Source organism: Ricinus communis, chromosome 10 (assembly GCF_019578655.1).
Source record: "Ricinus communis isolate WT05 ecotype wild-type chromosome 10, ASM1957865v1, whole genome shotgun sequence".
Taxonomy (NCBI): Eukaryota; Viridiplantae; Streptophyta; class Magnoliopsida; order Malpighiales; family Euphorbiaceae; genus Ricinus; species Ricinus communis.
This window is the reverse complement of record NC_063265.1, coordinates 11,940,804-11,963,942: the sequence shown is the minus strand read 5'-3', so window position 1 is coordinate 11,963,942 and position 23,139 is coordinate 11,940,804. Positions and strand designations below refer to the sequence as shown.

Here is a 23,139-nt window from a genome sequence, read left to right as displayed (position 1 = left end):
CCCATTGACACCATAAAATTGCTTGATGACATTTTTTCCCATAAGCATATCTAAAGTTTTATTGCAAAAACGAGGGGAAAAGTAACTTGTTCAAAAGAATAAGTTGATGACCATCAACCCCTTCCCAAAAGCTAGGCAAACAAGTTAGGCCATGGACAAGAATCCCAAGCTTGACGTCGTTGTTACTTGTAACTAGCGAAGTAGATTTGTATTGAATGATCGAAAGAAAGGAAGACTGAATCCAAGCTTTTATAGATGTAATCCTTCCAACCTCATAGCCATAAATTGCGTGGTCACGGCTGTGCTTGTCGGATATGAAAGAATGATAATGATTTGGCGTATAAGGGTCTGCCAGCGTGCTTGCTTAGTTCCCCTACAGCTTCAAGTGATAGATCTCCAATAAGAAGTAGTCGGTTTTCCAAGTCTTGTGCTGTTACCCATTGCTTACTCACGAGATCAAATCTCCATAGGCTGAAAATTTGTATAGAAGAAAAAGGTTTTCGTCAGAGCTTGCACAATCTTTAGGTTGGAAGACTATAGTGCGCGCCTACTGGGCAATTCCATTCCTGAAGCTTGACATTAAAGGCACCCATATGGCCATATTCAGAAACTGCACAGAACAGTCCATTTACATAATCTACATGGTATTAGATCAATTTCAGGCACTTCAAATTTCAATCTGGTCCTTCACCAATTCCACATATACTAATGTCAATAACCCAATAATCTAAGAGAAGTAGCGGACATCATTAATTTAGTTCCAAATATAAAGAATATACAATCTGGAGATGTTGGATCTGAGGAGGAAAATATTGCTCCATTAAATGTATTACTAAATGTGACATCTCATTTTGGAAGCTTGATGAAATTGTTGTTGAAACGACAGTAAACAAACCGCTCAAGTTACTCTTTGTGCGAAAAGTACCCAACCCAATCATTTCTTGACGCACAACTAAATGATAAAGGGAATAGTTTAAAAAAAAAAATTTAAATCATTTCTCGTTAAATTATAAAAAAGCTCCAAAAAAAAAAAAAATAATAAATAAAGAGAAACAATTACATCCAATAATTGCTAAACTTTAAACTGTAATAACCTGTTGCTAAACTTTAAACTTATACAGCCGCGTATCAATACAAGCTTAATTTCTCACTTCTGCGGTGTTACTGGAAAATACCAACTTCCATGCCCTTCCTCAGACAAGACTGCAGTTCTTCGCTGTCCCAAAAAAGAAAAAACTAAAATCTATGTTGGATGTATTTGTGTAAGGATTATATGTTATACAAACTATGAAGCCAGATGGTCGGAAGGCGATTGTAATTGCCTCTGATTATTCCCTCCAAAAAAAAAATTTGTTCACAGGTTATGAAAAAATCATGAATGTACAGTGTCATTTAAGCAAGGTCCAGGGTCATCTCCTCTGCCACCAATCCTGAATTTTCAACCTCCGGCTTCTATGTACAGCCAGTTGAGCCCCAGGAAGCTTGTGCTTTACTTCTCTCCATAGCATGTCAACTGCATCTTCCTTTTCTGGTGGATATTGAAACTCAAAATGATGAGAGATGCTCTTAAGTTTCCTCCACATCTCTAACCATCTTTCTTTTGGAAGTTGCCGGAGTTGATCAACCATGTAACCTGGTTGAATTGCCTCATTTACAGAGAAGAAAACTGAGAATTGGCTGTAATCGATTTCATCCTCATAAGGGAGCTCAATTTGATCACTCACAATGACAGGAACACAATGGCTTACAATAGCGTCAAAAAGCCGGCAAGAAGATGGAGTGTCTCCAGCAGGATGCAGGCAGAACTTTGATGAACGCATCCCTTCAGTTGACTGGTACGTCAGAAGAAGCAAAAAGATGAGCATGAAAATAATGGCAGAAGAATATCATAAGAAATACTCTTCTGAGGAAAGAATTATCTTCCTAAATTGCCAACCTACATAAAGAATCATTCCCTTCAGTAAGAAAAAAAGGTCTCTTAATTTAAATCACGAAACTGATGTGACATCCTATGATTTGCAAATCTCCACTATACACGCGCATGGGGAATCCAAAATAAAAATTATATGAACGCATTTATATACATGAACACTCACTAGCACCTGGATAAGCAATGAAACTCTCAGTTTTTATCATCGACATACCGCTTTTATCGTTTCTGCTGTGGCTGAGCTTCGCTCAAAATGAATATCATCATAACCAGTTAATATCTTTGCTAATTTAGCACGAACTTTGCCTTCCTACAACATAAGAGAAATGTTATCATTCATCGTTTCACTCGAACATAGGCTCAAGCAAGAAGTACCCATCTAAAGAAGTACTAGACATACATCTTTCCTGATTGTATTCCCACGGAAGAAAAGAAGTGTGGTGCGAGATTCAAATGGATTGGAAACTTCATCATCTGTAAAAGAATCAACAACATGTACATATGGGGCCACCACGTCTTTGCTCAAAGTAGACATTGATTTGGGGTAGCGGCCAAAGTCTGCAACTATAAGTATAGATGCATTCAACTGTTGTCGCAGAAATCTAAAAGCATTTGGATGTGTCATGGGAATCACATGGTCTCTACCTCCAGATTTCTGCCAGTACTTGGATTTATACAGCATATCTATAACATCAACCTGAAACCACAAGTACACCATAGTCAACATTAAAAAGTGGTACTGAAGATAAGGTCAACATAGAAAAACTCTAGTAGTTAGAAAAAGAGGTTAGTGTTACAATAAAAGGGATCCATTTCAATAGGTAGGAGATTAACAAAGAAAAGTTCTTCTCAGCAGTCAATCTCATGTTAGGTCTTTAGAATTCTCTCCAGCAGCACTCCACTCAGTAACTTGTGATCCGAATAAACCATAACTTAACCAAAGGCTTGCTCATCCCTTGCTCATTAACAAACAAAGAGAAGTATGACATTAATTTGTTTATTTATTAAATGGCTAATGAACAAAAAAGGCAAATGCGATCTCTTAACTCCTTTATCTGATTAATGCAGGAAAGAATAAGCTCTTTTCCCTATCTTTAATTTTGCTAGTACAGCTATGCCGAACCTCTAGCTCAATGAAATAACTAACAAACTATCCTATTCTGAAAGTGAATTGTCAATCACAGGTATAAACTACATAAAGGCTTTGATATGTCAAAATCCAGCAGGGAATCTCAGCTTTTCACTTCAGGTAAATAACTTAATAAATGATCTCCACGCGTAACAAAATCAAACCATTCCCCTATATAAACTGTACAACTGATTATACACAGACACACAAATTGAGCCCATTAAAGATACTACTCTCTGCGAATTTTACAATTTTGTACTAGAAAGCCTAAAACAAAAACTCTATCTCTCTAAAAAAAAACTCTATGTCTCGCTTTGTATGATATAAAATCAAACCAATCAAAACCAATGCCAATTCTTAAAAATTTATCCAAAAAGACTGTTACTTTAAGTAAATTAAACTCCATACTACAGACTAGTAGTACTACTACTACTTATAATAATGATATAAATCATAAGAGTACCTGCAGTTGACGATCTATCTCAGTCTCAGGATCAGTCATAGTATGTCCATGAGTATTAAAACTCAAAGAAGAAAAAAAGGGTACAAAAAAAGCATCCGCTTTCTCCGGATCCAACACCCTAACAGCTTCTCGTTCATCAGCTCCTTCATACAAAAGCGACGCCATTAACCAGTACTCCACACTATGTTGTTTCCTCAGTCCCGAATTTTTGGGCCAAGTGGGCAAATTCTCTCCGGTCACCGGAGTATCGTTCTTGGCATCACCGCCGTGATCCATCATGCCGACGTGGAATCTCCGAGGAAGATCATACATATAGACTTTAAGCGGTGGACCAGTTGCACAGAGGGAGCGTGCCCCTGTAGTCGGTGATTGTTGTTGTTGTAGAAGAGGGAAGAAGTATGATCTCATATCTAGGGTTCCGATGAAGATAGAGTAACAGAATAGCATTAGAAAGATGAAAGTTATTGACACAATTATCTTTCCATACATCGTGGAACCGTGAAATCTGTCGTTGTTTGTGGTGTTATTTAGATGTCGTTTTGTTTTTCAGCGGCATTGAAGAGAGAGCAAGTAACAGAATAAATTAATGCTGAAGCTCAATCTAAAGCTAAAGCCTTCCTTAATGGACCAGAACAACTTTTTAAGTTTTAATATAATTAAAAGTCTATTTTTAAAATAAAATTAATAATTTAAAAAAATTAAAAATACTACATATACATTTAACTTTTTTATATTAAAAATAAATATACATATGTAAAATTTTCAAATAAAATGACATTTAATATAATATTTTAACATATTCAAAATAATTTGATTGAATTTCTACTCATTTAGATTTTTACTCTTACATATTATTCGATTGGAAATACTATTAAACCTGAAAATATTATTTTATTTTTATTAAAGCAATTAAATGATTTAATAATATTTTATATATTAATATAACAAGTATTATGAATTATCTTGGCACTTTTGGGAGTAAAATTTTACTCATTTTTATAAAATATAAATTTTATATTTAAATTAAAAGTTATAAATATAAATTCTTTGTAAATTTAAAATATTCTCATAGTCATATTATTATAAAAATTGTTATTTTAAAAGATATTTTCTAAATTGATAAAGTATTTAAAATTCAAGTACTAAATAATAGAAGCTAAAGTATTCAAATACTATGCCCAATTATTTATTTTTTAAGTATCACTCAATTATTTCTTTTCTCTAATTGCCACATAATGGAAAATTACTTATTTAGTTTCTTAAATTTAAGATTTTATTGTTAAAACTACATAAAATTAAATATTAAAGTGATATTTTATAAAAGTTAGTAGGCAAAATGTAAGTTAAATTTTTATTATAGAAAATTAAAGCGAAATTAAATTAAAATGTTAGAATTAAACTTAACAAGATTTTATATTCTTAAAACAATGAGTAAATTATAAAATCATTTACAAATTTAAGAATAAAACATAACATGTAAGAAAATAAATAAATTAAGAATATATCACATATATTTATATATATTGAGATATAATATAAATTTGATCCAAAAAGATTACAATTATAATATATTTATTTTTATTAGAGAACTAATTTATTAATTACTAGATTATTCTTAATTAAGTAATAACTTTAATTTTAGAGAATTATATTTTAATTATATCCAAAATATTAGATATATATCACATTAATAAATTAATTATAAATACTTTAATATATTTATTATATAATTTATAACTTTTTTATTTTTGTTAAATTATTTTATATTATTATTTATGAGTAATAATTACAGCCGCGACTAATTTACCATTAAATTACCCCCAAAAGAAAAAAGAAATTGTTCAGTGATCTTTGAAACCATAAGTGAGGAACGAGCCCAACTATTTGGACCGCAGCCCATGATTTTAAGAATGGTTGGAACTTCAAAGACTGCAATGCTTCCTGCACAGTGGCGCTGGCATGTAAAACTCCTTAAACCCTTTAGCACTACTAACAAAACCCTTTTCTTTTCTGATTCGACCATCATCACCATCTTTTGTAAAGTTTTTGAAGGTTATTATATGATCAATCCAGAAGAATGGCTCTTTTAAGAAGATTGCAAGCAATTCGTGCACTTTCTCGAACAGCTGAGAGTCGAAATCCTTCTTGTCTGTAAGTACGATTTTTCATTTCTTGGTGCTCTGTTTTGTTTCAGAGAGAATCCAGGCTAGCTTGAGGTAGAAAAATTGTGAAACTTTTTAGTTACAAGAGAAAATCCAATTGGCTCTTAAAGCTATTAGAATAGTGTTTCTTGGTTGAGGCAATCTTTGGTTCCCCAGCAAATCCTACAGAAGAATATTAAAAGCTTGAAGTTTGTATCTAATCTTTTTTCTTTTTCACTTTTTTTTTTCTTAACCAATAAAAAGAATCCACTTTGCTATTTAGGTCATGAAACTGTTAGGATGAATGTGCTAATGATTCTTTGTACCAAAAGTTTCTTTTTTTTCTATATTTTATATGGGAATTGTTGCTCATTTTTTTGTGGGTTGGAAATCATTTGTGTAAATGTTACTTTTGTTTCTTCAGGCTCCAGAGCTCAAGAAGCTATTACAGTGATTTTTCAAATGGTAAATTAAATTGTTTATGTTGGCATCTTTGTTAAACATAACTGGCTTACTTTTAGTGGAGGATTTGATTTTTCTTTGTGATTAGGCCTTGAATTTAACTCCCAGAGAATTTTCCTTTCCCCATACAAGGGCCATAATGCATTTCCTTGGACTCATGGAAGTACAATGACCCATCAATCCTCAACGGTAAGTTATTGGAACATAAAAAGTTTGGGCTTGTTGGCTGTAACTTCAGCTCAGGTAGCTATGTTTGAAATAATTTTTTTTTTTTAAGATAGTACTTTGCGCTACTAACCCTTTCTAACAAAATGTTTTAGTTAGTTATGATGGTACCTTGTTCTTATTCACCATACACATTCTGGTTGTTTTGATTTCAGCCTATTGAGTTGTCAACTTTTGTAAATGACAAAAGGTTATTAACAACACAAGCAAGAGCTCCACCACAAGCACGACAGATGGTGTGTTATCTCTCCCTTTGGACTGGTTCTTGTTGGTTTTCACTTTTATTTGGAAAGTGGTTGTTTTCTGTCTGTTTGGTTGTTTTATGCATGGATTTTTTTTGTGTTTAATAGGAAATCGAGTTAAATGGAAAGAAAAATAAAGAAAAGTACCTAAAAGAGTTGGGGGTGAGAATTTGTCTAATGTGTAAGATCTTGTACACATTGTGTAGGATTTCAGTTATCAGGCTTCAACTCAACATCCTCAGGAAACGATGTTTGTAGTAAATTGGTCAGTTTCACACTTAATTCATCTGAAGATTACTAAAATAGAATTGTTATTCTTGATGTAGCCACATACAGCGTCCAAGATTTTACTGGCTAAACTGTAAATTTCTTTTGTTAACTTCTAGGATTTTCAAATGCTTTGTAGTTATCAAATTGTATTTTAAAGTTGAGATCAAGCATCCATATTAGTTATCTTGTGGGCCTGTTACTGTTACTTTAGCATGCAAGATGGAAAGGAAAAAGAAAAGGGGAGCCCAAAAACCAGACAACTACCATAACACATATTTCATTGCTTTGTAGTTATGAAACATTTTGAAATGCTGCTAATTTGTGAAGGGGGTAGAACATCTGTGTGTTTTGATTTGTTTGGTTGCATATTGTCTCTCTTTTTGCATTTAGTGGCAATAAAGGCTATCATTATTCAATTTTACTGGTTTTCCAGAACCAGTTGAAAATGTTAGGAATCTGCGCGACTATCATACTCTTAATTAAGGGCATACATGGACTTGTTATGATTTATTGTTGTCTTATCTTGTTTTTTATTCAAATAATAACTTCACTGCATGCATAATTTTTTCTGCAGGGAGCTCTTAAAGTGTCCGTTTCGAGTCCAGGATTCATCTATGAACCTTACGCACCTCGTGAGCCAATCCCATTTTGGCGAAGGTTAACTACATATGCTATGTGAATCTTAATTTAAGACTTAATTACAAAGAATCTCGAGCCAATCCCATTTTAGCTTTCACTAATTTTTGCTTCATGCTAGAACTATTATGCACTTGCAACACTATATCCATTTTATGGGCAAGTAACTTCTTATATAATCCTATGTATTGCGTAATTTTCAGCCATCAACATGGACTTTTTATGTTCTTTGTTTCAGGTGGTTCACAAAAAGTGGTTGGAGAAGAACAAAAGATGACATCATCTTAGAGGTAATTTTATTTCTATTAGCTTTTAGTTTTCATTTTCCACAATTCCACTTAGTAATTGGATCTGTTTAGACTTGTTATGTTATTTCCAAGCATGCTATATTTGACTTTTTGTTGAAGAAAAATAGTATCACATGGTGTTGCTCTCCCCTCCACTCGTCTCATGTATTTGATACATGTTGGCAATGACATTGCCATCTACAGATGTTTCATGTTTTCTACGATGCAATCTTTAGTGAATATCTAAGTCACCAAAATCACAATTTCCTCTGAAATTTGCAGCTCAAAAGTGCCTATGCTGTATCTAAGTTAAGAAAATCTGGATACTCAAAACATCAATTGTACAAAGAGGCCATTGAGTTGTACAAGGAGGTATCTTTATTTATTTCTTCTTTTGTGTTCCAGTTTTAAACATTCAGTAGTATTATATTGAATTTTTAATGTTCATCTGATTTTATAGTTACATGCTTTTTTGCCTTTTGTGCTCCTTGCCCCCTTTTGCTTTTTCCAGATAAGCACTATGATTGCGAATGGTGATAAAAATTCACTGAGGAAAGCTGTTACGGAAAAAATGTATTCTGTATGTTTTTGCTGCTATTACCTGCTGTCTTTGGGGTCACTTTTCTCAAATTCAATCATATACTTCTTTTTCATCTTTTGGCCCTCTCCATAAGAATTATGTCTTGTTGAAAATATAAATTATGTCTTGACTAATTGTTATTTGTTATCTTGTTGACAGGAACTCAAGAATGAAATTAAACAAAGAGAGTCTATGTGGAGTAAGGTTTATTGGGAATTGGTTGAACCAGTGATTAAGATACGAACTCTGCGAGCTCGACTGGCAAGTATTCGTCTTGGCTTTAAATTTTGGACTGCACCATATAAATGCTATATACTTGGAATTTTTTAAATATTAATGCGCAGTTTTAAATTTTAATTTATCTAGAAACAAGGTAGAAATATGCAGACATGGATATTCTTGAATTTCAGATAGGAATTTCTCCTGTTACTTCATACTAATTACTAAAGCACGTTGCTTGTTCATCTTTTTGTATATGGTGTCAGATTGGTGTTGATCGAAGTGACTTCAGCAAGGTTTTTATACAGCTAACCCTTGAGTTACTGACAAAGCAGGTTAAGTGACCCTGCCGTTATTCACTTTGTTTTCCTGTTGTGTTCTATAGGTATATTTCTTTTGCCAAATGCATGCCTTTAAGTTCGGCATTAGCACAACTAAATATGACCTGGCGTAGCTACCTTAAATATCAAGCAGTGTCATCCTTGAGAGGGTCTTGGAATGTGTCCTTGCTTGGAAAGGCAGTTTTAGGTTAACATCCATCCTTATACGTCCTTTCAGGTGGAAAAATTCTTGGCTGGCAAAGGCAGCTTTATTGTGGCAATAGAGTAACTGACTGCATTATTGACTGACTCACTCTACTAATTTATATATGCACTTAGTTTACCACTATTCGTGTATTCATTTGCTTTGCTTATAAAACATATCCTTTGACATCTAGGTTGAATTATACTTTGCTTATTCCTTGCAGAAGTTTGAAGCCTACGACTCAAAAGATACTGTTGTTGCTGGAGACAAAACAAAGGAGGTGAGGATAATTGTATATATCCTGTACTTGTATATTCTGTTTTCTTATGGATTGCAATTGATACTGACATTAATTGGCAGCTTGCTCATTCAACTTACTTAAACTCTGAAACAACAGTACTACCATTTTTCCGCAAGCTGCATCACATGCCTCTAAATTCCCAATCTATCTTGTCCCTCACGACTCGCTGCTTTACCACACAAAACGACAAACTTAATTCGTTTCCTGACAAACCGACTGCTGCCTACTACGATGGTCTTGTCAATGCTGCTGGCCATGAGCGAGACTTCAAGACACTTCACCACCTCCTCAACAAGCGTGTGAGAGACCATTGCTTTAACACCACCAACACATTCAAATTCATCACCAACACTGATAACTCACTCTCTGTCTTGGATGATCTCATTCAAACCCTAGCCCGTCTTGACAAAGGCATTCCTCGCATGAGTGCATACAACATGCTCATTGCACGCCTCTGCAAACTAGACCGAATTCAGGAATCACTGCACATTGTGCATATCATGGCAGATGAACAGTATGGCTTAAGCACGTGTAGCTTTCATCCTATACTGAGTTCTCTCACACAGAAGAAGAAGATGGAGGATTCCTGGAAAGTAATAGAGATGATGAGGGCCATCGGGGTTTTGCCTGACCTAACAGCATTCAATTATTTGTTAACTGCATATTGTTATAATGGAAATTTAGTGGATGCTTGTAAGGTGATGAAGAGGATTGAAGAGGAGGGATTAGGTGCTGATGCACGTACATATGATGCATTGGTGTTGGGCGCATGTAGGACAGGGAAAGTGGAGGCGGCTTTGGTGGTGCTGAGGAGAATGGTGGATGATGGAGTGCATGTATTGTATTCTACACATGTGCATGTTATCAATGCATTATTGAGGCTGGGATGCTATGTGCAGGCTACAAAGTTTGTGATGATTTTTGGAGGGAGAGATATAGCATTTGATACAGAGATTTTTGGGATACTGGCTAGTAAGCTGATTAAGTTGGAGAGGTTCGAGGAAGCTAAGTTAGTTTTGAAGGAAATGGAAGAAAGGGGTTTGGTAATGGGTGATAAATTGAGGGATTACTGCTACGTGAATGTCAAAATTGTTGAATAGTTCTTGGTTCTTTTTTTATGAGCGTCAACATTTCTGGAGTTGGCTAGGTAGTTTGTGGTTTAGACCCAAGAGGCACTCCCTAAGCTGGAGTTAAGTGGCATAATTTTTCTGGACCTTATTCATTTTTCTTTTCCTTTATGTAATCAAGGAAATCAGTCAGTCCTGGGTGTAGAATAGTTTCATTAGCTCAGAATTCTAATTTACCATCGGAGGCATACTTCTATTCTCAAGGAAATTATTTGGATATCAAATTTAACAGGGGCGGACTGTAGGATATGTTTCCAGAGTTTAGAAGCTTATCTTTGTTCACATATAAAATCAAAGAGGTTCAAGGAGAGGCAGAATTGCTCATGTGAATATAACAAAAACGGACACTGATGTGTCTGTTCTTCTGTATTCCTCTGATTTATAGAATTAGAAACCATAGAATAGGTTGGTCGACAGATATTATAGATAGGTTTCTCTGATTTGAATAAGCTGGGTAGATATAACCTGCAGTTCCCTGTTTCATGCTCATGTATTTTCTAAAAATTCAGTTTTTTAATTCAAACATGCTATTTCAAAGTCCTCCAACTTATTTGTTGCCTACACTATTTTCAGGTCCTTGTCCGTGATATCTGGGTATTTGAGAAATCCCTTTTTCACCCGGGAGCTTACTGGCGTCTTTGTGGGCGGATTTCAGTTTAAGCCAGGTCTCTATAACTAGCCATACCCAATTTTGCAAACCAAAGGGAATGGTAGTTTATTTGGTCATCATCTCGTAGTAAGCTCATTGCTTTACGAATTACTTGTGTTACTGAGTTCTAGATGAATAAAGTTGCATAGATCTTGGGCTTGATACTTGGTGTTTTTTTTAATGGATTAAAAGTATGCAGAAGTTCAGTTGCATTTGATGGATTATTATTATCCTGATAACGTACGATTGTATTTTGTAATTATTGATGAATTAGAAAATAAGTTGATATTAGATCCGTTTCGTTTGTCTCATTTTTTTGTATCATTGAAATGTGTACTCAACCTTCTGATATTTCTACAGGCTTCAAGCTACCTTTGCTTGAAGCAGAAACATTGACAGTGACTTTTCTTTTGGGTTTATAAATATTTCTCGAGAAAAGGAAAGAAAAGAATCATCTCTCTCTACTTGCAAGAAAAGCATCCGCATAAATTTCACCATTTATCAAAATTTACCATATCCATTTAGTTCATAACCATTTTCCAGTTTTAGGAAGTGCAAAAAAATGGTGGATCAAAGGAAGGACCACCTTCAAACTCTTGGCATTTGCAACAGGCTGTACAACTTCATCAAGAAATTACTATTGATGCATGCCTACAAGAGTGTCATATTAGGCGATCCTTTGTATCGAGATTCGGCTGAAACAGAGACTAAGGCTGCCAATGAGAATGATCATATGGCGCATTCAAAACCTCAAGAAGAAAAACTCTCTGAAGTTGCAGAAGATCAAGCTCATAATATGAACAATTCTGACCCTTCTGTTCAACTTAGCGATGAGCTCACTGCATTTCAAGATAATAATGATAACGTCATTGAACCTGGAAAGGAACCAGAAGCTGTTGAAGCAAAGCCTCCAAAGAAATCTGTCAGCATTAGTGACAGGGTAGAGGAGATTGATACAAGAAAGAAGATAAGAAGAAAGAAATCAAAAGAAAATCTGATCTTGGTTGAGGAAGAAGAAGAAGAGCCCAAACCTTTGAGATCAATTCTCAAGGTGGGTTCCTATTCAGGTGAAAACAAATCAAATTCTTTTGTTAATCCAACTATTGATGGATGAGAGGACTTGCAAAATAGAATGTTCTTTCATTTCACAAGCTAAGTTTGTTGCTAATATTATGTGGTGGTGTATGCTGAATTTATAGTCACTAGATCATTTGTGAAAGAAAATAACAATGTCCTGTTAATTAATAAATATCCGATACTTTTCTTAGCGTTAATTACTTAAAATGCCAAAACTTTCTCCTTAATTTGCAATTACAGCCCATATTTTATAATTGCTAGATACTATTATTATTCTACCCCCATTTTTAGTGTATATATTTAAAAAAGAAAATTAAATTTATTTCATGATTGCTAGAGTTTTTTCTTTATTTATTTAATTTATATATTTTTTAGAATTTCTTAATTTTATTAAGGTGTAAATATAATAAAATAAAAGAGAATGAACAAGATGAAGAACTAGGTTTAGAGCATACTATTGCTCAATAGGCTCTTAAACTCCTCTCATTCTTTATTTCCATAAACTCTTAAATTATCAGTCCCCATTTCTCTAAAATTCTTAAAAGATTAAATCTCTTTCCTCAATCTTAAGAGTCCAAAGTGACCCTTACATTAGTCTTTATTAATAATAATAATAAAAGAATAAATTTTAACTTTATTAAAAAAATAAATTAGCTCAAAAATAGAACCATAGTTTTATTAATAAAAAGAATTAAAAAGAGAGTAAAATATGGTGGCTTTGGAATATACATAAGTTTCAAGAATAATTAAAATAAATAATTAAATTATTTATAATATAAATAAGGAGTGATTCTTAAAATCATGATGTCAAATGATCAAATCCCCTCCCATTTATTGCGCCAATACCTATACTCTTTTAATATTTCACTACCTGCACTCATTTTATATTCATTTAATTTATTTATTATGCTATATTCTTATAATTTAATAATTATACAAATAAAAATAACTGTATTAATACAATACATTTCATATATTTTTCATCTGCATATTTAAATCAATTAAAATAAATATACAAACAATCCACATAATTAAAATTTTCACAATTACATATAAAAAAATGCATGAATACAAAAAAAATATAGCCGTACAACTAATTTCATGACAATTGCGCCAAGAAAAAAGAAACTTATTCATAAAATCCAAGCAACCAAAATTTTTTTAAAAATCATAAATCAATATATTATAATAAATTATAAAAATAGTGTAAACTAAATAAAATATGTAGTAATATTAATATATTATACTATTCATAGCCATCCCAAATTCTATTATCCCCTACTCAAACCTTTCTAATTAGAGGCATATCATATCAAATACTCTAAATTGCTGACCCTAATTAGAGATGCTTTTAAAACTTGTACTATACTATAGACCATAGTCATCGTACACCACCCACATAAAATTGTGAAATTCATAAGTGATGAACCCTATATTTATGTGGGATGGTCACTATACACCATGGTCCACATACCCAATTGGCAAATAAAGTTCTCACTTCTTTTCTTCCTTTATATTTGGAATTGATGTAAGTAACACAAATAAATTTGCTTTTGGTTGGGGTTTAGAAATAGGGTTGGAGTGTTTTTTTAATGATGTTTTTAATAGATATTCATAGAAAAAATGTTAATTATATATGTTCGGAGTTGTTTTAAGGATTATAAGAAACGCTAATTCTAATTTTTTTGAAAGTAGTATTTTATAGTTGTGTAAAATGATAATTCATATAATCGAGTATGTTAATAGTGAAGACAAATTTTGGAGGGCGAGTTCTTAACCAACATGACTCTAAATAAATTTTTATTAAAATTATTATTTATTTTTAAAATAATACTTTTATATTTGAATTGGGCAATCTATCTATCTATAAAAACAATAATATTACTTCAGTATTAAACGCTGGTAAGATTCAAATTGGAGGCTACCAATAAATAACAATGCCAAATATTCCAATGACACTTGAAATAATATAATTGAGGCTTTACCAGCAGAAATTACATTTTTGGACTAGATTCTGGCTGGAAACGCTGAATATATACATCTACCCAAATAAAATAAATTTAAATAATGTTAAGAAGAATAATTAATAACATTTATCAAAGTAAAACAGTCTACTAAGAACAAATTGACAAGTTTGCAACTTTATTTGATTACCAAATACAAAACCTCAAATCCAAGTGAAGGGAGATGCCAATTCAAGTCATAATCTTCTTTTGCCAATATAATAATCTTGTATATTAAATCTTTTTTAAGGCCACCAAGAAAAAAGACTCTAATCTAATGGGTGTTGCCTGTTCTTCCTCTCTCTCTACTGCTGCCACTGTCAGCGTCAGTCGTTGCTATCTTTTTCCTCTCACATCAGAATCAGAATCAAAATCAAACCTGAACTCTATTTCATTTCCAACCATTGATACTCATTCTATAAAATCCACTAACAATTTCTTTTTACAACATCACTATTCTTCTTCTTCATCTTCAAAGATTGTGCCTTTGAGCTGTAGCAGAATAAGGTTGATGATGGAGACACCCCAAGAAGGAAGTTCTACAGAACCCATTATAGATTTTCATGGAATTGATGATGAATTGGTTCAAAAGATGGTTTATGATGCTCTTGTTTGGTGCTCTCTCCATGGTCTTGTTGTTGGTGACAAAAATGTTCAGGTCTGTGCATAAAGATTATTTCTTTCTTTCTTTTGTTCTGATGATCTATGTTAAAAGAAAATCTATTTTATTCTGAACATGATCATAAGATGTCTGGATTGATTAACGTTAGTCTGCTTATTAGAGAGGTATAAATATTAGGAGTTGTCTGTATTGTAGAGATCAGGAAAAGTACCTGGTGTGGGCATGATACATGCTCCATTTTCCTTGCTGCCTGTAGCATTTCCTGAAAGTCAATGGAAGCTAGCATGTGAGGTTGCACCCATTTTTAATGAACTGATCGATCGTGTTAGTCTGGATGGAAAATTTCTGCAGGACTCATTATCAAGGTACTCTTCTAGACTCCTAAACAATTTAGTACCTTGCTTTTTCACCGAAAAATGTAGCCAAAAGACTGTTACACGTTTCTTCGATACTTGAACAACTATCACGTCTTTTTATTTGCCTATGTATTCCAGTGACTTCAGAGCTTGAACTTGGGATATTATCAATAACACTATCATCACTTTGACAATTGCTTATGTTAAGCGCTGGAACTATTCTTGAAAAATGTGTAAATTAAGTTCCAATATTCGTCTACTGTGGAGATAGCTTTGTTGGAAAAAGTCATGAGTAGTTGAAAGCTAGAAAGATTCATCCTCTGAAGCTTTAGGATAATAGTCCCAAAATAATCATTGCCATTTATGGTTCTGCCCAATTGGAGCCCTAATCTGTTTTACAATGTTCCTTTGATATTTTTGATTGGTTCCTGTGCTTTTTCCAGCTTCATCTGGGATTGGCCGTGATTTTTTGCCTTTTACTTGATAAATTTGAGGAGGCGTAAATTGATGTCTCATCTTGTTTTGATACTGCAGAACAAAGAAAGTAGATGTTTTTACATCAAGACTTCTGGATATTCATTCCAAGATGCTAGAAAAGAATAAGATGGAGGTAATTGTGTCTCAGCTGGATGTTTTGGATCCATTTTAAGTAATACATTGTATTTGGTTCAGTTTTGTTTGGGCTGATGGGAATTATATAATTTGGTTGAATTTTTTTCCATCGTTTTGTGTTGCATGCTGATACAGGAGATACGCTTGGGTTTACATCGCTCTGATTACATGCTTGATGAACAAACTAAATTGCTTCTCCAAATAGAACTAAATACAATTTCAGCTTCGTTTCCTGGCCTCAGCCCTCTTATCACCAATCTTCACAGGTTAAAAAACTTATATTAACTTTGTAATTTTGTGCTTTCTTCTCAGTTGGTCTGCATCATTGAAATCTTTTTGAGAATAATTCAACTCTTGTTGTAAGTTTGCTTGGTTGTAATAATATTAGGCTACTTTCTAGAATGAAAAATCGTTCATGCATAGAAGTCATGCAAAGAAACAGAGTTAATCATGTGATGTTTCAGATTGCTATTGTTTTATTATCAAGTGCCAGTCAACCTGCAGTTACTGTTTTCCTGCCTGAAATGATAAATCTAAAACTAAAGTGTGATATTTTGGGATACATAATTTAGAAATTAAAATTAAACAAATAATCGTATTAGTAACCTTTTTTACCTATTAGCAATTATAGACTGAACACTGGAAATTACCAGCAGCCACATATATTTAGTTATTTGCTGCTACCGCACTGAAGCAACATAAACCCATTTAAATACAACTTACATGCAAAATCAGTTAGCTTATGGTTCGCATGTAAGTGTTTTCCCACATAAGCTATGTTACTGTTATTAGGCTAGTAAATTTATAAGAATCTGTTAAATTTCTAAACCTTTATGGTTAGTTTTGCATGTAAGTAATGAATACAGGTGGCGTGTGATGAATGAGCATAGCCTATATTTGGCTACTTTTGTTGTTTTTGCTATAATTGGTAGTTAGAAAATAGTCCAGTCCTTTCATGACTATCCTGTAATTATATGTAGTCTGATGCAATGACAAAACATTAACATCAAAGGATTACAGCTCTAACTGTTCATTTCTGCAGGAGCTTGCTGAAGCATCATGGAAAACACCTCGGATTAGATCCCCAAAGAGTACCAAACAACAATGCTGTCAATCAATTTGCAGAGGCGCTGGCTAAAGCTTGGATTGAGTATAATAGCCCTAGGTAGGTTGGAGTTACAGCTCCTTCATTCTTTTCTGCTGTTGTCTTCATTGTGGTCATATTGGTTGATGATTCTTGATATACTTGCACAGGGCTGTAGTAATGGTTGTTATTCAACCTGAGGAGCGCAACATGTATGACCAACATTGGCTTTCTGTTACTCTGAAGCAACAATATCCTTTCATGTTCAGTATAGTTTCTCATGACTGTTTTTGATATGTTGTTATGGATGGTCAAAAGGGCAGGTATTCTCGTGCATTGTAATGTTGGAAAGATGATTAAATTTTTACGTTGCCTAATTAATTGGATATTTGGAGAAGAATTTTTTGGAACCACTTTTTGGATATAAATTCCATTCAGAAGCTTTTCTAAGAGGAAATTATAAATGTTCTACCTTAGCCTTATAACACACATAACATTACAGCTATTCGGAAAACATTGGCAGAAATTGATGAAGAAGGGGAACTTCTACCAGATGGAACATTGCTTGTGTATGTAACTACCTGCCTTGAAATTTAGTATCTCCTCTCTAGATATGTGGGTTTCCTTTGTTATCTTTCCAATTTTTTATGTATGAAAGATGCACACTTTCAGAGGTGGCCAAGCAATTGCAGTGGTTTATTTTAGATCTGGATATGCACCGACTGATTATCCTTCAGAAGCAGTAAGCATTTTCTTCCCATTCATTTGTTTTCCTGCAACTTACAGTTTTAATTCTGTTCTGCCCCAAAATAAATGAATCTCTGATTTTGAGCACCAAAATATAGATGGTGGTGGGTGAAAATTAACTTTGACCTCGAAATATAATTAAATGTATTTGACTGAATGCTTGTGCTGCAACCTATATGATTTGAGATTTTTCCAGTTTTACTAAAGTATTTACTTGTCACTTCAAGTATCTAGTTTCGCTGTGCTTATAATGCTTCTGTGATCTGTATTCATGGTATTTTACTGCTCACTCTTGTTTCATTGTAGGAATGGAGAGCTAGGTTACTAATGGAGCAGTCTCTAGCAATCAAGTGTCCGTCCATATCTTATCATTTAGCAGGAACCAAGAAGGTTCAGCAAGAACTTGCAAAACCTAATGTGCTTGAGAGGTAGTAAATTCTTTATGATGATCACTTCTTAATGGCCCCACATTCTTCTGGCTTTGGTACTTGGTCTATGAAGTGACCCAAAATAAAGGTTTTAATTGTCTAATATGAGCAGTTACATGCAGGTTTCTTGAGAATAAGGATGACATTTCCAAGCTGCGGAAATGCTTTGCTGGTCTTTGGAGTTTGGATGACTTGGATATTATTAATAGAGCCATTGAAAGACCTGAGCTATTTGTGATGAAGCCTCAAAGAGAAGGCGGAGGTCTCTTATCTCTATACTTGAACTTTTGCATTCTTGTTGTCATGGTTGATATAGTTGTTGCCTTGGTGTTCACTGACAAGGAGTCGTCATCTTTTCAGGGAACAATATCTATGGTGATGATGTGAGAAAAAACCTTTTCAGATTGCAGAAGGAAGGAACTGAAGAAGATGCAGCTTACATACTCATGCAACGAATATTCCCATCTGTTTCCCCTACTCTTTTGGTACGTGAAGGCATTTGTTATAGAGATCATGCAATCTCAGAACTTGGAGTGTATGGTGCTTACTTGAGGTACATAACTTGCACATCAACAGAAGTTATTCTAAGAAGCATCTCTATTGATATGTTGGTTGGTTACTGATAAGGGGTTGGAAACAAGTAATCTAAACAGAATCATTTAAACGAGCAATGTAAATATTTGTGTATTCGGCCTTGACAACTGACATTCTTGGACTGCAATGAACAGGAACAAGGATAAGGTGATTATAAATGACCAAAGTGGATACTTGATGCGAACAAAGGTAGCTTCATCAGATGAAGGTGGAGTTGCGGCTGGATTTGCAGTCTTGGATAGCGTATACTTGAGATAATGGAGCAGGTTTCATTTTCTTCAAGTGGGTTTCAAGCTCAAACAGTCGCAATTAGCTTTCATGTACATCAAGTTATTCAGCACCAGAACTGAGTGTTTTGAAACAGCAAGGGTTTTTCTAAATATTCTTGAAAAGGAAATACTCACGTGGAGAACTTGTTCCATTAGCATAATTGTAATGGGCTAATGGGTTGCAAGAATTGTATGCCTGTGTGACAATATCCATTAATTTCTTTCATTGTAATCAATCTGAATTTGGCATGGAAGGATGAACAAAGTAAATACAAGTTGAGCGAGGTCGGCTATACCTGCTGCAACTACTGTATATGATTTAATTGATGACCGGAGTTCACCTCAACCAGAATGTTATTTCTTTTGATCAATACCTTGACCACATTGAGCAGCACGATTCTGGGAAAGAGACTTCTCTAGATGCAGATGTCGAATGGTGAAAATCTGGACTTAGAAATCAAAACGTAAACTTTTCAGCTTGCTAGGCATGGTAGAATCTGTCTCGTTCTTTGTTATCCTGGTTGCTCAAGTGCCAGCCTTGCAGGACTTTGAGTGATTCCCTAACAAGCTGAAAGGAAGCAACTATGTTTTCATAGAAAAACAGAAAAATAAGTATTTGAAGCAGAGATTGGAGAAACACAACCATTGCATTGGTTTTAGTATTCACAAGGGCATTACAAAGACTAGTTGTACAAGCTATTTTATAATTCAAACCCTATCACAAGTCAAAAAGAAAAAAAGCTATTACAATAATATCCATATTCATGAATATACTCTTCTGCTATCTTCCCATCCAAGTTCTCGTGCTCGCTTCTCCCACAATGCTGAAAGCTTATACTCCTCTACTAGTTCTGCTTCTGCCCGCTCTCTTGCTTCTTCACAAGTTTCTGTTTGTGCATTACACTTTTCTGCTTCTTTTTGATAGTGTAAGGAAGCTGTCTTAGAATCCATTACTAGTGTCCTGGTGTGCTCCAAGGAATCATTAGCCACTCTCCTCTGCAAAGCAATTTCTTCTGATAGTAAAGCTATTATATCCTTTCTCATTTCTTCGTATACATCCGGATCATGATTGCCGCAGTCTGCACACAGAGAAAATTATAACAAGGAAGACAATTAGTCATGAGGATTAGAAGTAATCTATATATATATATATATATATATACATATATATGCAAGTCCTGTGACAAAACAAACTCGTTTCCACAAGGTCTTTATATGTCAGTTTTGAGTGAAGACCTTCAGTTGATTCACAAGTTCCTCATGTGATTCTATGTTAGGATGTTTTGAAGCAGAAACTAGCATAATACACACAGAAGTCAGAACTGACCTGTGAATGAGGTGTTGATAAATCCTGCAGAATATTAGGCATCAGAGAAAAATTAGAGGAAAGAAGTAATGTCTTTAAGGAAGGATAAAATAATGACAACGAAATGTGTAGTAACAACAGAAGGAGCACAGAACAGAAAATGAAGCTCAAGAGGAGCATTAGTAAAATCTCTCAACATATATGATATTAACTATCCCTGCAATAATTTCACATTGTATAGGCAGAGGTCAAATTCTGTCCTAAAATGTCATCTGCTTTTCCATTTTACAGACGAATGCCTTGAACTGCATTGCAATCCAGCAATCTGTGTTTAATGTTGCCTCTATTATCACATCATCAGCAAGCAGCAACCACAGTGAGAAAGCATTCGGGAGACTAAATCATTATTCGGCACATGAACTTGATAGAAGCTAAGATTCTTGCTGCAATCCTAGAAATGCTATAGAATTGATGGTAAAGGGACAATAGTACACCTATTGCGTCATTTTCTGATTTTCTGGACAGTTATTGATTTTAGAATAGAAATAGTTTTCCTTTCCACCTTATGATCAGAAACCAAATTTATGAAACTAGTCAGCAAGGTTCAGTTTCCAAATTACAGGAATACCCAGCTATCAACTAATGCAAACCCACTAGTAGTCTAAATAAACCCTGTTCAATAAAGAAGTTCGGGTGTTGCTCTTCAATTGCTAATTGGTCATATAATGCTTACACAATAAATCCATAAGCTCAAGATGTAAAATTAGAGTAACTTGATCCTAATCATTTTTGTAATGTCTTACTGCAAAATCTGCTTAACAAGCTGGATTCTGAACTGGTATGGCATTCATAGCCAAATAAACCTTGTTTCGTTGCCAAAAGCACAAAATCCATTCTTATAAAACTAATATGAGAATTATGAATAACTTATAACCAAATGAGAGTCACAACAACTTGTGGATCCAGTTAGGAGACATAGTGCTGCAAATAATATCAGTGTACAATACCAAACATATTAAAGAATTAGACTAATTTCACAAAAGGAAACTCTGCTTCAGAGAATCTCATCATTTGGGGAAATAAACTAAAGGAAACACAACATCAATGTGTACAACTCTACTTCACGCGATCATGGAGTTCGAAGAGATTACAATCTAATAATTGGTATCCACATATGCTGACTAACCAACATAACTATTTCTTGATATAAAGAAATAGGAAATGCCAAAAATGGAAAGTTCTACTGACTGCTTAATTGCTTATATGCTAAAATCTACTAAAGCCTGATCAAATGAACAACACGATTTGAGGTATCGAAACAGACACAAAACATTACCATTTTCAGAGAGGTAAAAAGCTAACCTAATGGTAAGAACCAGGCAAACTCTTCAGGGCACTCACAATCACAAGGACATGAAACTTGAGTACTTGAACTCTCCCTCGAGTACAATCGCGGTCTCACATTGTACCCAACCAAGAATGTAGCCACCAACAATAAAACTATCCTTAAAGCACCATTACTACACAACCCGTAATGCTCTGATGGATAAGCCATAGTTTTCCACGGTCGAAAAGAAACAAAACCCCAAACCGAAAATCCCAACTTTGCTTGAATTTCAAGAGATGAAAGCCAACCAGTACCAAATATCAAATTTCCAGTACAGAAGAAACAAAACCCAACTTTTTTTAGCAAAAGTATGCAACACCCATTTCAAGATCTAAGACAAAGACACATAATTTGAGTGCTAACCCCACCATCGAAATATTTTACAATGCACCCATTTCAAGATCTGGGTCATAAATACATTTTTTTTTTTTTTGACTATAACAGTAACAACTGTAACACTTTTAACTGGCTGTAGAATCTCTTTTAATTAAAATGTGTATACAAAAGCAATGTCAGCTAAGAACCTTTCTTTTCTTTTTTCTTTTTTTTTTGGGAAAGTAAAAGTAAAGGAGACCCAGATCCCCAGAACGTGCAGAAGAAAGATTTATACCATTTACATGTGGACTTAGTTGTTGTTATGGTGAGAGAAGAACAAAGAAAAAGTGAGAGAAAAACTTAGTCTTTTCTTGTGTTTTGAGTTACTGTACAAAAAGCTTGCTTTAATGATTCTGTTTGTTGCTTTTGTTTGATTATCTAAGTATATAATAAACATCTAGATTAGACGAAACCATATAATGTAAAGGTAGATAGCTGGAGTTATCTGATTGTAACTAGCACATGGGATGTCTATGTCTTGGTTGCTCCCTCTGTGTCCAATCTGGCTAGGCAACTATTTATTTTTTCGATTTAATTTGAAGATGACCGTTTATTGATCTCTGAACCATACAAAGCATAGTAATTGTCAGTGTTGAAGTTATTGGCAACATTGTCATTTGTCACCACAAAAATTGAGACATTAGTTTGCAAGCAATGAGCCTCTTTTATAAGATACACATTTGTCTGTTATTTACTTTTTAAGCCAATGTTGGCTATATTTAATTAGATTTGTAGTCTAACATTAAGAAACTAGAGTCTATATGATCAAATCATTGATTAAGAAACAGAGAATACAATAAAATTAAGAGAGTGTACAAAGTCTTAAATGATCTTTCATCTTATTGTTTATGTTAAATTGATAAAGAGCTAGTTCAATTCAAAGTAAAAAAAAAAATATATATATATATGATTTTTTTTTTCTGTTTTTGCCAAAAATTGAATATTACAAATAGGAAATGGTCAGTGGTTAACATAAATGTCATGCTATCCACTTAAGTTGTTTGGAAACTTTGTTTTATGGAAAGAACCAGTAAGCTTGTTGCATATTGGAGGAATACATCCTTAAATCATATCATATCACTTGTGCCTGAAA

The 23,139-nt window shown here is 33.9% G+C and overlaps 4 protein-coding genes across 11 annotated transcripts; 2 read left to right on the top strand and 2 right to left on the bottom strand.

Annotated features, from left to right (window-relative positions):
• Window positions 1-1,007: 1,007 nt before the first annotated feature.
• On the bottom strand, window positions 1,008-4,140 carry LOC8285517 (probable arabinosyltransferase ARAD1). 2 transcript variants are annotated; one of them, XM_002512287.4, is made up of 4 exons: window positions 3,523-4,140; window positions 2,331-2,627; window positions 2,145-2,240; window positions 1,008-1,832 (listed from the first exon to the last, which is right to left on the bottom strand). In XM_002512287.4, exons 1-4 carry the CDS (start codon window positions 4,009-4,011, stop codon window positions 1,410-1,412), a joined length of 1,305 nt encoding a protein of 434 aa, XP_002512333.1. In that variant the 5' UTR covers window positions 4,012-4,140; the 3' UTR covers window positions 1,008-1,409. The 2 variants fall into 2 exon arrangements, with proteins under 2 accessions (XP_002512333.1, XP_048225633.1); XM_048369676.1 differs by having other exon boundaries at window positions 1,798-1,936.
• A 1,287-nt stretch (window positions 4,141-5,427) lies between these two features.
• LOC8285516 (pentatricopeptide repeat-containing protein At3g56030, mitochondrial) lies at window positions 5,428-11,481 on the top strand. 7 transcript variants are annotated; one of them, XM_048369753.1, is made up of 13 exons: window positions 5,428-5,673; window positions 6,088-6,128; window positions 6,214-6,368; window positions 6,506-6,586; window positions 7,437-7,519; window positions 7,737-7,788; window positions 8,068-8,157; window positions 8,297-8,365; window positions 8,525-8,626; window positions 8,851-8,919; window positions 9,333-9,389; window positions 9,470-10,600; window positions 11,111-11,481. In XM_048369753.1, the coding sequence occupies exons 1-12, from the start codon at window positions 5,600-5,602 to the stop codon at window positions 10,508-10,510; spliced, it is 1,914 nt and encodes a 637-aa protein (XP_048225710.1). In that variant the 5' UTR covers window positions 5,428-5,599; the 3' UTR covers window positions 10,511-10,600; window positions 11,111-11,481. The 7 variants fall into 7 exon arrangements, with proteins under 7 accessions (XP_048225710.1, XP_048225709.1, XP_048225713.1 ...); XM_048369752.1 differs by having other exon boundaries at window positions 5,429-5,673; window positions 9,470-11,027; XM_048369756.1 differs by having other exon boundaries at window positions 5,430-5,673; window positions 9,470-9,709.
• A 2,937-nt stretch (window positions 11,482-14,418) lies between these two features.
• Window positions 14,419-19,324, top strand: LOC8285514 (glutathione synthetase, chloroplastic). The gene is made up of 12 exons (XM_015715124.3): window positions 14,419-14,924; window positions 15,084-15,253; window positions 15,779-15,854; window positions 15,992-16,122; window positions 16,899-17,021; window positions 17,111-17,191; window positions 17,429-17,509; window positions 17,613-17,682; window positions 17,994-18,115; window positions 18,238-18,377; window positions 18,476-18,668; window positions 18,844-19,324. The coding sequence occupies exons 1-12, from the start codon at window positions 14,544-14,546 to the stop codon at window positions 18,965-18,967; spliced, it is 1,692 nt and encodes a 563-aa protein (XP_015570610.2). The 5' UTR covers window positions 14,419-14,543; the 3' UTR covers window positions 18,968-19,324.
• A 282-nt stretch (window positions 19,325-19,606) lies between these two features.
• LOC8285513 lies at window positions 19,607-22,385 on the bottom strand. Its single transcript, XM_015715125.3, has 3 exons — window positions 21,647-22,385; window positions 20,306-20,329; window positions 19,607-20,057 (listed from the first exon to the last, which is right to left on the bottom strand). Exons 1-3 carry the CDS (start codon window positions 21,837-21,839, stop codon window positions 19,741-19,743), a joined length of 534 nt encoding a protein of 177 aa, XP_015570611.1. The 5' UTR covers window positions 21,840-22,385; the 3' UTR covers window positions 19,607-19,740.
• Window positions 22,386-23,139: the final 754 nt, after the last annotated feature.

Excerpts from the sequence above, each read along its gene's own strand:
- LOC8285517 (XM_002512287.4), bottom strand. The coding sequence starts at position 4,011 with ATGTATGGAAAGATAATTGTGTCAATAACTTTCATCTTTCTAATGCTA. Across the intron at positions 2,628-3,522 it reads AGATAGATCGTCAACTGCAG|GTTGATGTTATAGATATGCT; the intron begins GTACTCTTATGA and ends TTGTGGTTTCAG. Across the intron at positions 2,241-2,330 it reads GGAATACAATCAGGAAAGAT|GAAGGCAAAGTTCGTGCTAA; the intron begins GTATGTCTAGTA and ends CTTATGTTGTAG.
- LOC8285516 (XM_048369753.1), top strand. The coding sequence starts at position 5,600 with ATGGCTCTTTTAAGAAGATTGCAAGCAATTCGTGCACTTTCTCGAACA. Across the intron at positions 6,587-7,436 it reads CACCACAAGCACGACAGATG|GGAGCTCTTAAAGTGTCCGT; the intron begins GTGTGTTATCTC and ends TTTTTTCTGCAG. Across the intron at positions 9,390-9,469 it reads CTGGAGACAAAACAAAGGAG|CTTGCTCATTCAACTTACTT; the intron begins GTGAGGATAATT and ends ATTAATTGGCAG.
- LOC8285514 (XM_015715124.3), top strand. The coding sequence starts at position 14,544 with ATGGGTGTTGCCTGTTCTTCCTCTCTCTCTACTGCTGCCACTGTCAGC. Across the intron at positions 18,116-18,237 it reads AAACCTAATGTGCTTGAGAG|GTTTCTTGAGAATAAGGATG; the intron begins GTAGTAAATTCT and ends AGTTACATGCAG. Across the intron at positions 18,378-18,475 it reads GCCTCAAAGAGAAGGCGGAG|GGAACAATATCTATGGTGAT; the intron begins GTCTCTTATCTC and ends TCATCTTTTCAG.
- LOC8285513 (XM_015715125.3), bottom strand. The coding sequence starts at position 21,839 with ATGGCTTATCCATCAGAGCATTACGGGTTGTGTAGTAATGGTGCTTTA. Across the intron at positions 20,330-21,646 it reads TGCCTGGTTCTTACCATTAG|GATTTATCAACACCTCATTC; the intron begins GTTAGCTTTTTA and ends AATATTCTGCAG. Across the intron at positions 20,058-20,305 it reads TATCAACACCTCATTCACAG|ACTGCGGCAATCATGATCCG; the intron begins GTCAGTTCTGAC and ends CTCTGTGTGCAG.